Source organism: Apus apus, chromosome 14, assembly GCF_020740795.1.
Source record: "Apus apus isolate bApuApu2 chromosome 14, bApuApu2.pri.cur, whole genome shotgun sequence".
NCBI lineage: Eukaryota > Metazoa > Chordata > Aves > Apodiformes > Apodidae > Apus > Apus apus.
The window spans coordinates 15,118,308-15,131,778 of record NC_067295.1 but is presented as its reverse complement, the minus strand read 5'-3'; the positions used below and the strand labels follow the sequence as shown (position 1 = coordinate 15,131,778).

The 13,471-nt window shown below is 61.1% G+C and overlaps 1 protein-coding gene across 1 annotated transcript; it reads right to left on the bottom strand.

The window, feature by feature from the left end:
- Window positions 1–4,467: 4,467 nt before the first annotated feature.
- Window positions 4,468–8,758, bottom strand: LOC127390644 (glucagon receptor-like). The gene is made up of 13 exons (XM_051632477.1): window positions 8,681–8,758; window positions 8,429–8,525; window positions 7,994–8,101; window positions 7,596–7,720; window positions 7,399–7,505; window positions 7,136–7,292; window positions 6,398–6,557; window positions 6,174–6,234; window positions 5,943–6,012; window positions 5,359–5,447; window positions 5,000–5,138; window positions 4,648–4,689; window positions 4,468–4,539 (listed from the first exon to the last, which is right to left on the bottom strand). Exons 1-13 carry the CDS (start codon window positions 8,756–8,758, stop codon window positions 4,468–4,470), a joined length of 1,305 nt encoding a protein of 434 aa, XP_051488437.1.
- Between the last annotated feature and the right edge of the window lie 4,713 nt (window positions 8,759–13,471).

The following is a 13,471-nucleotide window of genomic DNA, read 5'->3' as shown; positions in this document are numbered from 1 at the left end:
CATCTCTTGGAGCTGGGTGAGCAGCTACAAGGGCTCTGGTGAATGTTCCATGAATGGAAAATGGTTTCCAGTGGCTGTTCCTGTGTGTTGCTGAGTCCTGGTGGGGAGGGGGGGGAAAAAAAACAATAGAAAACAAGACCTGAAGTCTGTGAGGGGCCTTGATTGGAAAAGTGTTCTTCTCTTTGCTAGGGAGGGGAAGAAACTTCTGACATTTCTTTTAGCTTTTGATCACAGACCCCAAAATGCCAAAACCCATCCTGGCTCCATCTGAGCTAATCACCCTTTCTGATCAGCTGCCTGGGGCTGGTGAGGCTTGAAAGCTGCATGTGGTTGGGGTGACATCTGCTATGACTGTCCCTTTGAACTGCTGTCTGTGCTGCCAGGGGACAGCCTGGGGACACCCAGGCAGGTATGATGTGTCACCCTGCCCTGCTGGCAGCTCATGTGCTTGGCTCTGTGCTCAGCTGTGGGTGCTGCCTTCTGCTCACATGGACCTCTTGGTCTGGCCATGGCACGCTGGTTTCCACCTCCAGCAATGACATGGCCATGTGGCATCTGGGGCTACCAGTGCAGGCAGTGGGACAAGGCTGCAGATTTCACCCTGGAGAATGAGTTTTGGTGAGGTGGAGCCAAATCTCTGAGGGCAACATCCCTGAAAGCTGCTCAGAGTATTGGGAAGAGTGTTGTGGGTTTGGTCCTTCCTTCCCTCTTGCTGGAGGAATGGTGGGAGTGCCCAGGCAGTTGGCACTGCCCTGTCCCCAGCTTCAGTGTCTGGCTGCACTGGCACAGAATTGTCAGTGCTGTGTCCCTTGGAATCATAGAATGATAGACTGGCTTGGGTTGGAAGGGACCTTAAAGACCATCCAGTTCCACCCCCCTGCATGGGCAGGGACACCTCCCACCAGCCCAGGCTGCTCCAAGCCCCATCCAACCTGCCCTTCAACACTGCCAGGGATGGGGCAGCCACAGCTTCCCTGGGCAACCTGGGCCAGGCTCTCACCACCCTCACACCCAAGAATTTCCTCCTCATGTCCAACCTCAATCTCCCTCTTCCAGTTTTAATCCATCCCCCTTGTCCTCTCCCTCCCTGCCCTTGTCCCAAGCCCCTCCCCAGCTTTCCTGGAGCCCCTTCAGGCACTGGAAGGTGCTCTAAGGTCTCCCTGGAGCCTTCTCTTCTCCAGGCTGAACCCCCCAACTCTCCCAGCCTGGCTCCAGAGCAGAGTTCCTAGCCTCAGAGTTAAGGCAAGATGGCTGTTGGAAAAGGGGAGAAGTTTTCATAGAAGCAAAAAAAGTCACCCCAAAACCCCAGTTGAAAGGGCCTGGGAGCAGCTGGAGAGAAGGAAAACCCTGGCTCAGCAAAACTCTTGGAAGTGGGCAGGTTGGTGGCTGGAAGGAGAGATTGCTCAGGCTTGGGGCTGGATCTTAGGGTGGAAGAACATGGGTTTTGGGGATAAGATGGTACATCCAGTGGATTGTGTCCTTGGGAGCCTGGGAAAAGGGTGGGGAAGAGGTGCAGCAGTGTAGGTGTGAAGGAACAGGAGAGCCCCCCAGGAATGGGGCTGCAGGAGCCCGGGTGTAAAGGCTTCAAGCAAGGCTGGGGTAGCCCAAGGGGGCCACCAGGAGCAGGATCTTAGAAGCCAGTGTTTCCCTGAGGAGCCAATCCCTTAAATGGAGGATGTGAAGCAGCCTTTGCTGCTGAGAAGGTGGCTGTGCAGGCAGCAGGGAGGCTGGTGCTACCCTGAGTGAAGCTGTCTGAATAAAACTGTGTTTGACTTGGAGGAAATAATAAAAACTGCCAACCTGCTGCTGGTGTGTGTGTCTCTGGAGGGAACTGGGGCTGTAGCATCAGGAGTAACCTCAGGGATTTATTTTGGGACAATGGGGAAGAGACCCAGTGCTTCCCAGCTTCCTTTCCCAGGGATCTGGGGCTGCTTTATCCACAGCTTCCCAGCCCTGCCTGGCTCCTGGGGGAGGTGACAGCTCTGCCACAGCCTGGGTAGTTGATGTGGGAGTTCCTGGGGTCAAGCACTGCCAGAGCTGCAGGTGAAGAACAGGCAGAGGTCCTAAAGTGTGTGCTCCTCTCTGGGCTCAGCTCCTTCCTTCCTGGGCATTGCTGCTTCTGCTCCCACAAGGTCCCAGGTGCATGAAGAAGGTTCTCTGCATGAATTCAGAAATGAGTTTGGGCCTTGTTGTGTGTTGGCATTTTGCTCCCTCTGAAGTACTGATCTTGTGCCCAGCTCTGGGCTGAGACTCCTGGCAGCTGTTGGAGTGACCAAGCAGAGCCAGGCAGGAGGACACCATTCAGCAGCCACCACAAGGCAACATCAAACTCTTTCTGGTCAAAACTAAAGTTTCTGTTATATCCCAACACCAGTGAAGTTGGGACTGGTGGGAGTGGGACAGAGTCACTCATTCCTGTGTCCTACAGGGGCCCAGGGCTTTCTGTCTTCATTCCCAGTTCTGAAGCTGCCATGAGAGGACTGGAACTGGCTCCCCTTGTGCTGTGATTCAGGGTCCTTGGTGCTGAGACCTGCTCCTTGTCCTTCTCAGCTCCATCTTGCCCACAGCAGCACTTTGGGGGGGTACCTGGAAGCATCAGGGAGACTAGCTTGGTTGGTCTTGAGCCCATCTCCTCCTGAGGCACTGTAGCCTCTTCCAGCTTTGCCAGCAGCTCCTGCAGCAGGGTCTGAAGCCCACCCACACCCTCCAAAGAGCAGAGGAGAACCTGGACAAGCAGTCCAGGAGAAACTGCCTGCTCCTTGGCCCTGTGTGAGGGCCATGGCTACCTCTTTGTTCTCCCCTCAGTGGCTCTGGGGTGCCCAGGTGCCAGTTTGTACCCTCCTGTGCAGCCCTGGAGCTGTTTCCCTCCCTTGGAGCGGACAGAGCAGCTGCTGAAAAATAAACCTTTATTTACATCTGAAAAGAGAGTTAATGTGTAAAATGGTCTCCCCGGGGTGACATGGGTCCAGGAGAACTCCCCTGTGACTCTCCAGTCTCCAACCCAGCTGTGGCTGAGCCTGGTGCAGCCTCTTTCCTTGCTGTGCTCCAGGTGACCCTCCTTGAGATGCTGCGTCTGCGAGAGGCTCTGGGGGCAGTGAGGGGGCCAAGGGGCTGGAGGTGGAGACCCTCCTGTGGCCACCTGCTTGAGGTGGAGACCCTCCTGTGGCCACCTGCTTGAGGTGGAGAGCAAAAGCTGCTTTCTCCTTCCTGGAGTGGCATTTTTTTGGAAGTCAAAGGATTGTGTGGTGGGAAGAACAGCCTGGGCTGTCTGTCCTACTGAGGGTAAGACTGGGGAAGCCAGGGGGGTGGTGGTGGTGGCACCTGCTGCTGCTCCTGCAGGAGAACACCAGGAGCAGTCCCAGGGCAGGAGCCCTGAGCCAGGTGGGTGCAGCCACGAGCCAACAGGGCTGCTCAAACCACAGAGCCACGGGGACTTCCCAGGCAAAGGCAGAGCTGTGGGTGCTCCTGGGCTTCCAGGGCTCTCCAGGCTGCTTGGCTGGGGTGGGCAGCTGGTGCTTTGGCAGTTTGGAAAGCAAACATCTGGGCTTCCAGGTGTTGCACAGCTGGGTCCAAAACCAGCTGGCCTTTCCCCAGCAAAACAATTCCTAAGCCAAGTATGGTTCCTGGCCTGGACTTCATGGCTCTCCCTCAAAGCAGGAGGTGGTTGAGCTGGGCCTGGGATGGGGGAGGTTGGGCTCAGCTCCTGGTGGTGCTCTCATGTCCTCCACCCTCCAGTGTGATGTTCCTTGGTCACCAAAGGAGATGCAGAGCTGCCCTGAATGTATAAATGCAACAAAGTGCTCCAGCACTGCAGGGAAACCCCCCCCCCTGTGCTGCTGCCTTGGGCCTCCTGCTGCCCAGGGGGCCTGGGGGGACCTGCTGCAGGAGGAGCTCCCAGAGGAGGAAACCTGGAGAGCAGCCAGGAGGGAGGCAGGTGCTGATGCCACCTTCTGCAGCAGTGATGAGAGTGGTGACGAGGTGCAGCACCTCCCTCTGGAGGAGCTTTGCAGGAGCTCTCTGGGATGGATGTCTGAGCCCTCAGAGTGGTGGTGAGATGGTCCCTGCCCAGGGCAAGGAGAGCAGGAAGGTGATGCCCAGGATGGGGGGCAGAGCTGGCAGGGCCCTGGGTGCACCAGGAGGTGTTTGCTCCCCTGGGCAGTGGGGTGGCAGAACTGGGCAGTGTCTCCCATTCCCTGCTGCTTGTCTTCTGCTGATGGGTTTGGCCAGGCTCCCTCTGCAGCCACACGTGTCCCCTCCTGCAGCTGCCCAGGTCGGTGCCCAAGACCATGGCTGGAGGGTGCCAGCAGAGGTGCCCAGCCAGCTCAGGCTGTGACCTCCAGCAGCTCCAGTGCCCTCAGGCACAACTGAGACAGCAGTCCCAGCCTGGCCACCTCGGGTGGTGCTGCCAGGGCACAGCCCCCCACGGCCCCCTGCTCTCCAGCAGCTCCTCTGGCTCTGCGGGCCCCATCACTGGGCACAGCAGAGCGCCGGGTGGTCAAGCTTCCAGAGCTGCCACTTCTTCTTCATCTCTGACTTCACCTGCCACGTTGAGGGAGAGAGCTGGGGCTTTTCCTTGGCCCTGTCCACGCGAGGTGGGGGGTGGGATGGCAAAGCTGCTGGGCAGGAGAAGCTGCAGCAGGTACGTACCTCCTTGTTGGCAAAGCAGTAGAGCACGGCCACCAAGAAGCCCTGGAGGGAGAGCAGGGGGTGAGCCCCCCCACCAGCACCCCCTCTCCTGGGGCTGCCATCGGTTTGGTCTCCCCAGGCCCCTTCTGGGTGCTTTTGAGGCTGAGGTTCCCCTGCCACCCCAGCCTCCGAGAGCACAGGAGGCCCCATCACACGCTCAGCACCAGGGCTGGGAGAGGTGATGTCTCCTGAAGTCCTGAGCCTGACCTCAGGCTTGGACACCATTAGGAGAGCATGGTGGGAGAGGGACCCCCTGACTCTTGCTCTATGGGGTGCCCAGAGCAGAGCAAGGACACGTCAGCTCCCCCCTCACCTGGAAGGAGTTGAGGAAGAGGGTGAAGAACACCTTGACGTAGCGCAGGATGCCCGTGGTTTGCTCGTCGGTGGCGAAGATGAAGACAACCTCGTGGATCCCAAAGAGGGGGATGAGGGTGAGGGTGGCTTTGGCCAGCCTGAAAGAGTGGAAGGGGACCCCTCTGGCAGCCAGTACTGAAGGGCTGGAGGACATGGGCGGGCAAGGACGAGCTCTTGGTTCATCTCAGGGAGGTCATTTAATGATGTGCAGGATGGAGAAGTGAGGTGGAGGTGGACATGGAGGTGGACATGGAGGTGGTGGAGCCCCTCAGGACCAGGGAGGACCCAGGCCCAGCTGCCCCCTCCCTCCCAGCTCACCGCAGCTTGTAGTCTGCGTAGCCCTTCTGGTTGGCACGGAGCTTGGCCAGGATCACCTTGAGAATCCTCATGAAGATCAGCAGGTTGATCTGGGGAGGGGAGGACACAGCTGAGGACACACATAGCCCAGCACCCCCACCCCTCACAGCCCAGGACAGGTGTCCTTCAGGACCACAGGAGACAAGGCCCACGGTGCCAGATCCCCAGGGTTTGCTCTTCAGCTCCTCCCACCATCCCAAATTCCTGGCTAGGAAGCAGCAAGGACCACCCTTCTCTGGGGCTCAGCAGAGTCCATCTCACCCCAGATCCTCAGAGCCTGGGGGCCTCCTCCCCACCTCACTGTGGGGCTTTCAAGCTGCTGCAGAAAAAAAACCAACAACCCTGTGTGCACCATGACAAAGACAACCCCACCACGAACGAAACAACCTGCACCATGAAAAAAACCAACCCCAAGCACCATGACTTGGAGGCCAAGCCCTCCCTCTGGGCTCTGCTGGGAGCTGCCCCCCCCCACCCAGGGCTGGAGCCAGGGGCTGAGCTGTGTTCTCCAAAAAAGGACTTGGGGCTGGTGGGTGCCCCCCTACCAGGGAGGCGAGCAGGATGGGGATGCGGATGATCCACCAATAAGCCATGTTCTCGTTCAGCGCCCAGCACCTGGCCCAGGGAGACAGGAGGAGCAGCACCATCACGCTGTGCCAGAGGGTGCAGGATGAGGCCAAAGGGGTGGGTCAGGGACCTACGGCAGCCTCCATCCTGCTCCCCAGCTGAGCATCCTGATGGGGACACTCCCTTCTCCCCCATCCCTCCCCACTCACTCCGCGTTCTCCTTCAGGTACTTGGCGGCCACCCAGGGCACCACGAACACCACGGGGGTCCCTGCAAGTCACACAGCAAACCCTGTAAAACCAAGCACCTGCCTCAGCTGGGAGACCAGCCCTGGGTTGGGTTGGGGGACGCTGTGGGCACCCTCAGGGTCAGCAGATCCCACATCCTCCCTGGGCTGACACCCATCCAATCCCCACCCCCGGGTGGCTCCTACCCCATCCCAAGTAGAGGTAGAGCCTGTAGTAATTCTTCTCAGAGAAGACAGCCCCGATCAGCAGCTTGTAGAGGTAGACAGCTTCCACCAGGAACCAGTAGTGGTTGGCCAGGATGCAGTACTGCATCAGCACCTGCGCTGCCCGGCAGCCCAGCGCCGCCTGCCAGGGGGGACCAACGTGGGGCTGGGGGCACGGGCACCCCCAGAGCTCACCCCTGGGGGCACAGGCAGCATAGGCACCCCCAAGAGCTTGTCCATCAGGTATAGGGTGCTGCACAGGCACCCCAAAGGCTTGCCCATGGGGGCATGGCCATCCCAAGAGCTTGCCCAGAGGGTGCACAGACACCCTGAGACCTCCTCCATCAGGTGCATGGGCACCCCAAGAGCTCAGCCCTGAGGTGCACGGTGCTGCACAGGCACAGAGCTCACCCACCAGCTACCCCAAAAGGTTGCCCACTGGGTGCAAGGGCAGCACAGGCTCCCCAAAAGTTTACCCACTGGCTGTATGGGCACCCCGAGAACTTGTGTACCCGGTGTGCAGCTCTCCCAAGAACTCACCCATGGAGGCACAGGCACCCCAAGGGCTCACCCACCGGGTGCACGGGCAGCACAAGCACCCCAAGACCTCGCCCAGGGGCATTGGGGCAACCCAAGAGCTCACCCACTGGGTGCCTGGGGCTGCCTGGGCACCAGCACCCAGCTGCAGACCCTTCCCCAGGGCGAGGGGTCAGCGCTTGCCTGGTGGCTCAGCAGGGCCTCCCAGTCTGCCACCTGCAGCACCTCCACGCCCCAGTGCTTCTCCAGCAGCGCGTCCTTCACCATCACCGAGGTCGCCCGCAGCCCGAAGGAGGCAAAGAGGTTGGCATGGATGTAATTCCTGGTGCAGCGAAGCTTCCTGCCGAGAGCAAGGGTGCCAAGGGGGCTGGGTGGGTGGCAGGGACCACCATCACCAGCCAGGGAGGACTAGGGGCAGGACGGTGTGTCCCCTCCATCTCTCCTACCTGAAGACAGTGAGGACGAGCAGGGCAGAGATGAGGGTGAGGAGCGACAGCGAGTACCCCACGGTGTAGAGCACCCTGAAGCTCACCATCAGCCGGCGGGCACCCTCCTGCCAGGGAGCACCACGCCAGTGAGCCCCGGGCCAGGGTGTCCCTGCCCGTCCCTGCCCAGCCACCACGGCCAGGTCGGGGTGTCCCACCTCCTCCATGCTGGACTCCACCTCCTCCTCACACTGTGAGTAGTCTCTCCAGGGCTGGCTGCTGCCGTTCACCGTCACCCACTGCCCGTCGGGGCCGCACCGCCTGCTCACCAGCCCGTGCTTCACTGTGGACACCAAGCACCAACGTGTTCCCCCTTGGGCTCCCCCAACCCCCTCTTCCTGGGATGATGGGTGACAGACCCTGCTCAGCCACAAAGACCCTCTTCCAGGGCAGGGGTGAGGGGCCACGAGTTGGCTTACACCCATGTGTCCGCTCACTCCTGGGTCTGCTCGTGGGTCCTCTCCCCCTGGCAGTGGGCAGGAGGGGAAACCCTGAGAGCCTCCTCCCCCCAGTATGGCTCAGCCCCAGCTCCAGGGTGGCAGAGGGTCACTGTCACCTTTCTCAAACCAGGGCAGGTAGAAGGGGCAGGAGACGTTGACAGCAGTGCCAGGGCTCCCATCAGGCCAACAGGCGTACATGTCAAACGTCCGGTTGCAGAAGAGCCCTTCCAATGACAGCAAGGGGGGGGGGGGGGAAGCAGATGGTCAGATGCTGGTGGCGCAGCCACATCCAGCCCTGCTGTCCCAGCCCCCTGCCAGCACCTCTGAGGGGTCACCCCAAATGGGGCCCTGGTGCCCCATGCCAGCCTTGGCCTCAGAGCATCCCAGCCCTGGACATCCCATCTGAGATGTGGAGACACCCGCCAGCCCCGAGCTCATCCCTCCGTAGATGACCAGCACAGAGGATGCCAGGGGATGGATGAAACCTGTCCCCAGCCCTGGCTGTCACCCAGCTCCCTGTGTCCCCAGCTCTGACCCCGAGCCAGGGGTACCTGCCGGGTAGGGCTCACTCGCCATCCTCCTCAGGCACTCGTCCCGGTACCGCATCCACTCCTCGAAGGTCTTCTCCAGCACCTTGGCCTCGCTGTGCTGCAAGCCCGGAGCCGGGTCAGAGCCTGTGCCCGCCTGCCCCCCCCAGCCTGCCCGCCCCACCGCTGCCCCCGGAGACCCCCGAGCTGCACCCCCCGGGCTGCTGCGTGTCCCCTCCCTCGGGGGGGGCAGGACCGGCCGCAATTTCCCCTCACCGGCACCCAGGAGAACAGGCACATCCAGGCTAGATGGACGAGGCTGCGCCGGTACCCAGAGCCAGGCACGTCCCTCATGGCTGTGCCTGCCACCCGCGGCCAGCGTTCCCAGTGCTCCCAGCGCTCCCAGTGCCCCGAGCGGCAGACCCGGATCCTGGGTGAGAGGCGAAGGGCTGAGGAGGGCAGAGCTGCGCGGCCACCCGGAGCGCTGCAGACGAGGGCAGGGGCTCCCCGAGACAGCAGAGGAGCAGCGGGGGTGGCAGCGCTGGCCTCGGGCACGTCCCGGGCTGCCGGCACCCTGGGTCACCTCCTTGTCGGAGCCTAAAACCTCGGGGAGCATCAGCCGGGGGTGATCCGATCCCACCCCTCCGCCCACCCCCGCCAGCCTCCAGGCCAGCTCTGCCCCGCAAAGCCCTCCCGGTGCCCGAGGTGACAGCCCCGCCGCCACCACTGCCCTCCCCGGCCGGTGGGGCAGTTGCCACCAAGCCAGGGAAGGGGCCAGGGCTGCAGGAACAAAAGCAAGGAGACCTCTCCGGGGGTCCCCTGGGACTGCCCCCGTGCCTTCCCCCCACCCCCGCTGTCCGCCAGCCACGATGGGACCCCCCGACGAGCTGCACCGCATCACCCCCCCCCGCCCGCATCCCCGCATCCCCGCAGTGCCCACCCGCAGCCCCGCGCAGCCCAGCCGGGGGTCTCCGCAGGGAGAAGCAGCCCCGGACCCCGCCCGGGGCTCCCCGGTCAGCAAGGACATCCCCAGGCCGGCCCCTCGCAGCCCCCGGCATCGCTCCAGGAGGAACGGACGGAGCCCGAGACCCCCGGGTTGTGCCCCCCGGCCAGCGCGGATGCTGCCCGGTCCCTGCCCCACGGGGGTCCCCGCTTACCGTGCTCGGAGGCGACTCGGCAGCCCCGGCCTTACCGGTACCCCCGGCAGCCCCGGCAGCCCCGGTGTTACCGGCAGCCCCGGTGTTACCGGCAGCCCCGGCTCCGCGAGGCGAGCGAGGCGCCGAGCCCGCGGTGTCTGCAGCGGGGCCGCCCCCCGCCAGCGCCGAGCCCCGACGGGGGGTGGGCTGGGGGCGGCACCCCCTGCTGGGGCTCGGGCCGCCCCGACGGGCCCCCAGTGGTCCCGCTGCTCCCGCCCCCGCCCGACTCCCGGAGCGGCCCCCACGGAGACACCCCCCCCCTGGGAGGATGGAGGAGGGTCCAGCCCCACCGAGGGTCCCCGGGTGGGTCACACGGGGACAGGGATGAGGGTCCAGACCCCCGGGGGTCCCTGATTGGGTCACATGGGGACAGGGGAGCGGGTCCAGCCCCGTCGGGGGGTCCCCGGGTGAGTCACACAGGGACAGGGATGGGGGTGCAGCCCTACCAGGGGTCCCCAGTCGGATCACGTGTGGATGGGGATGGGGTTCAGCTCCCCAGGGGTACCTGGTTGGGTCACACAGGTGCAGGGTTGAGGGTGCAGCCCTCAAACTGGGGGTCACAGGGATGGGAATGTGGGTCCAGACCCTCTTGGTCCTCCCAGAGCCCTCCCACACAGCCCCAGGGAGAGTCTCAGGGGGCTTTCACCCCCCAGGTTTGGCATCCCAGTGCTGTCCCCTGGGATGGGTGCTGGGGGGGCTGGCATGGTGCCCATTCAGGCCCTGTGGGGTCAGTGGGAACCACGTTGAGGTGGAAGGTCCATCTCCTTCTGGTTGGAAAGACCTTCGAGTCCAACCACAACCCAGCTCTACCCAGTCCCAACCACATCCCTCAGCACCACACCTACAGGCCTTCGTAACCCCTCCAGGGATGGGGATTGAACCCCCTCCCTGGGCAGCCTGGGCCAGGGGTTCATGACCCTTCAGGGAAGAAGTTCCTCCCAAGATCCAACCTCAACCTCCCCTGGTGGAACTTGAGGCTGGTTCCTCTTGTCCTATCACTTGTTCCTGGGGAGCAGAGACCAACCCCCCTGGCTCCAACCTCCTCTCAGGCAGCTGCAGAGCCAGCAGGTCTCCCCTCACCTCCTGGGCTCCAGGCTGGACACCCCCAGCTCCCTCAGCTGCTCCTGCTCAGGCTTGTGCTCCAGCCCCTTCCCCAGCTCCTTTGCCCTTCTCTGGAGAAACTCCAGCCCCTCCTTGTCCTTCTTGTCCTGAGGGGCCCAGACCTGACCCCAGGATTCCAGGTGTGTCCTCACCAGTGCCCAGCCCAGGAGACAATCCCTGGCCAGTAACAGGCAAGACCCTGTGAAACCACCACCAACCCACTCTCCAACAGCTCCTGCCTTGCTAGGGTGGCTTTTGGGCTGCTGGCTGTGCTCTGTGACTGTCACCAAGGAGATGTGGTTGATAAGTTGATATGTTGAAGGCAGGGTTTGCTGCTAGAGATGGAAAAATTGCCCTGCTCTGGTCTCATGCATCAAGAGTGTTGGTGCCTCTTGGGCAACCTGAGAGCTGCAGGGCTGCTCAGGAAAGGGAGAACACCCTCCAGCATCCTCCACCAGTGTCACCACGGGCTAGATACCAAACCAGACCACCAAAGTCCCTTTCTCCACAGCCTGTTACCAGGCTTAGCAGCAGATTTCACTTTATTAAGCCGTTATTGACAGGGAAATCCATAGAATCCCGGGATCACACTCATCGCAGCCTTCACTAATCCAGCTGCTTTGTCTCCCATACGGAATTAATTTCCTGAACAGAAATGCTAATCGACACGTCCTGCCTTGCAATTATTCAGTGAACTTCTCAGAAAAGCCTGTCGGGCAGTTCCCAGGTAGAGAAATTCATCAGCATGTGAATGGTCACAAAGCAGGAGGCAGCAGAAGTCGGGGGGAGGGGAGGAGGGGGGTGGACACTGCTCACTGCAGCTGAGCAGTTCTGCACCCTGGGATCTGCTGGAAGCTCAGGAGCTCCAAAGGCGTTTGTACAAGCTGGAAAGGAAAAGGATTTGTTTCATATCAGCAGATGCTGCAGCAAAAGCAGCACGGCCAGAAGGTCAAGGGAGGGGATTCTCCTCCTTTACTAGGCTCTCCTGAGACCCCCACCTGGAACTGTGTCCAGTTCTGGAGCCCCCAACATAAGAAGGTTCTGCAATGAGTCCAGAGGAGGCCACAGAGATGTTCAGAGGCTGGAGCTCTGCTCTGGAGCCAGGCTGGTGAGTTGGGGTGTTCAGCCTGGAGAAGAGAAGGCTCCAGGGAGACCTTAGAGCACCTTCCAGGGCCTGAAGGGGCTCCAGGAAAGCTGGGGAGGGGCTTGGGACAAGGGCAGGGAGGGAGAGGACAAGGGGGATGGATGAAAACTGGCAGAGGGGAGATTGAGGTTGGACATGAGGAGGAAATTCTTGGCTGTGAGGGTGGTGAGAGCCTGGCCCAGGTTGCCCAGGGAAGCTGTGGCTGCCCCATCCCTGGCAGTGTTGAAGGGCAGGTTGGATGGGGCTTGGAGCAGCCTGGGCTGGTGGGAGGTGTCCCTGCCCATGCAGGGGGGTGGGAATAGATGATCTTGAAGGACCCTCCCGACCCAAACCATCCCATGACTCTCTGGTGCTGTTACAGACAGCTGTGAAAGCACAGCCCAACAAGAGGCCCAGGCAGAGCCCCCAGCCCCTGTTGTTGCCTCCATCCCAGCAAAAACTGTTTCTTGCTTCAACCTCCCTGATGCAGAAGAGAAGCACCCCTGAGCTTTGCCCAGCCTCAAAGGGCTTCCTCTTTCTGCTGGGCAGTGGTTTGGGGTGGGTCTGGTCTCTGAGATGGAGCAACAGCTTCCTTGGGAGACATCAGGTCAGTGAGGGCAACACGACAAGGCTGGACCACCACACCTCACCTCGGGGCATTTGCTGTTTGGGGCTTATTCCTGCAAACACCACAAGAAATGTAACATTTCCTACTGTCTTACACCCTGTAGCATTTGCCTGATGGCTACAGCCTGGGTCACAGTGTGATCATAAAGACATTGTGTGTCAACATCTCCTTAGCCAGAAATCAGCCACGGCCACCTCACCCATTTATGGCCAGTTCTGCCACCCCACCCATTTATGGCCAGTTAGGGGATTTTGTAGAGAATCACCTGCTTGGATATTTATTCCTGATAAATGCAGGTTTCAAGAGAAACTGGGGGACAAAGGGCTCTGGAGGTAGAGCTGTTCCTTGAGAGTGGAGAAGGAAGAAACACGCAAGTCCCCTCTGAACTGCTGCCTCTGGGGATGCCCCACACCAGCACCTTGCAGGGCTCACCTGGAAGCTGGAGCTGGGGGGCTTTGCACAGCATTCCCACCCTGTTCCCACCCCCTGGGATCCCACTCCAGCCACAGGGTTTCACAGCAAAGGTCACTTCCCAGCTGGTGCTTCAGAGCCACCTTGCCACATGCTGGTGAGCAAGGACTGTCCCCAGCTCATGAAGGCACTACTGAACTTGGCACTGAGTCAGAGGAACCCCCAGCAGATGCTGTCCCTCTGGAGACCCCCCCCCTCCCCGGGGCTGCATTCAAAGCTGACCAAGTCCCTCTAGTTTCCCTTGTGCTTCTCACTTGATTCCAGCAGGGAGGCCGAAGTGATAAGATCAAGAACTTCTCTGAAAACCATCTATATTCACGTCCCACCCCAGAGCTGGCCTCTTTGTCCCTGTCCCCTGCTGAAGGGCACACCTTGCCCTGCTCCATATGGACAGCCCTGGCAGCACAGCATCCATATTCCACATCAGGCTGGTTGTAGCCCAGCAGCAGGAATCCCAGGAGCAGCTAAGAGGCTGGATCTTCTCTTTCCTTCCTGCCTGTTAGCAGCCTGGATGTGACTTCTATTTACCACCTCCTGATGCAGAATTG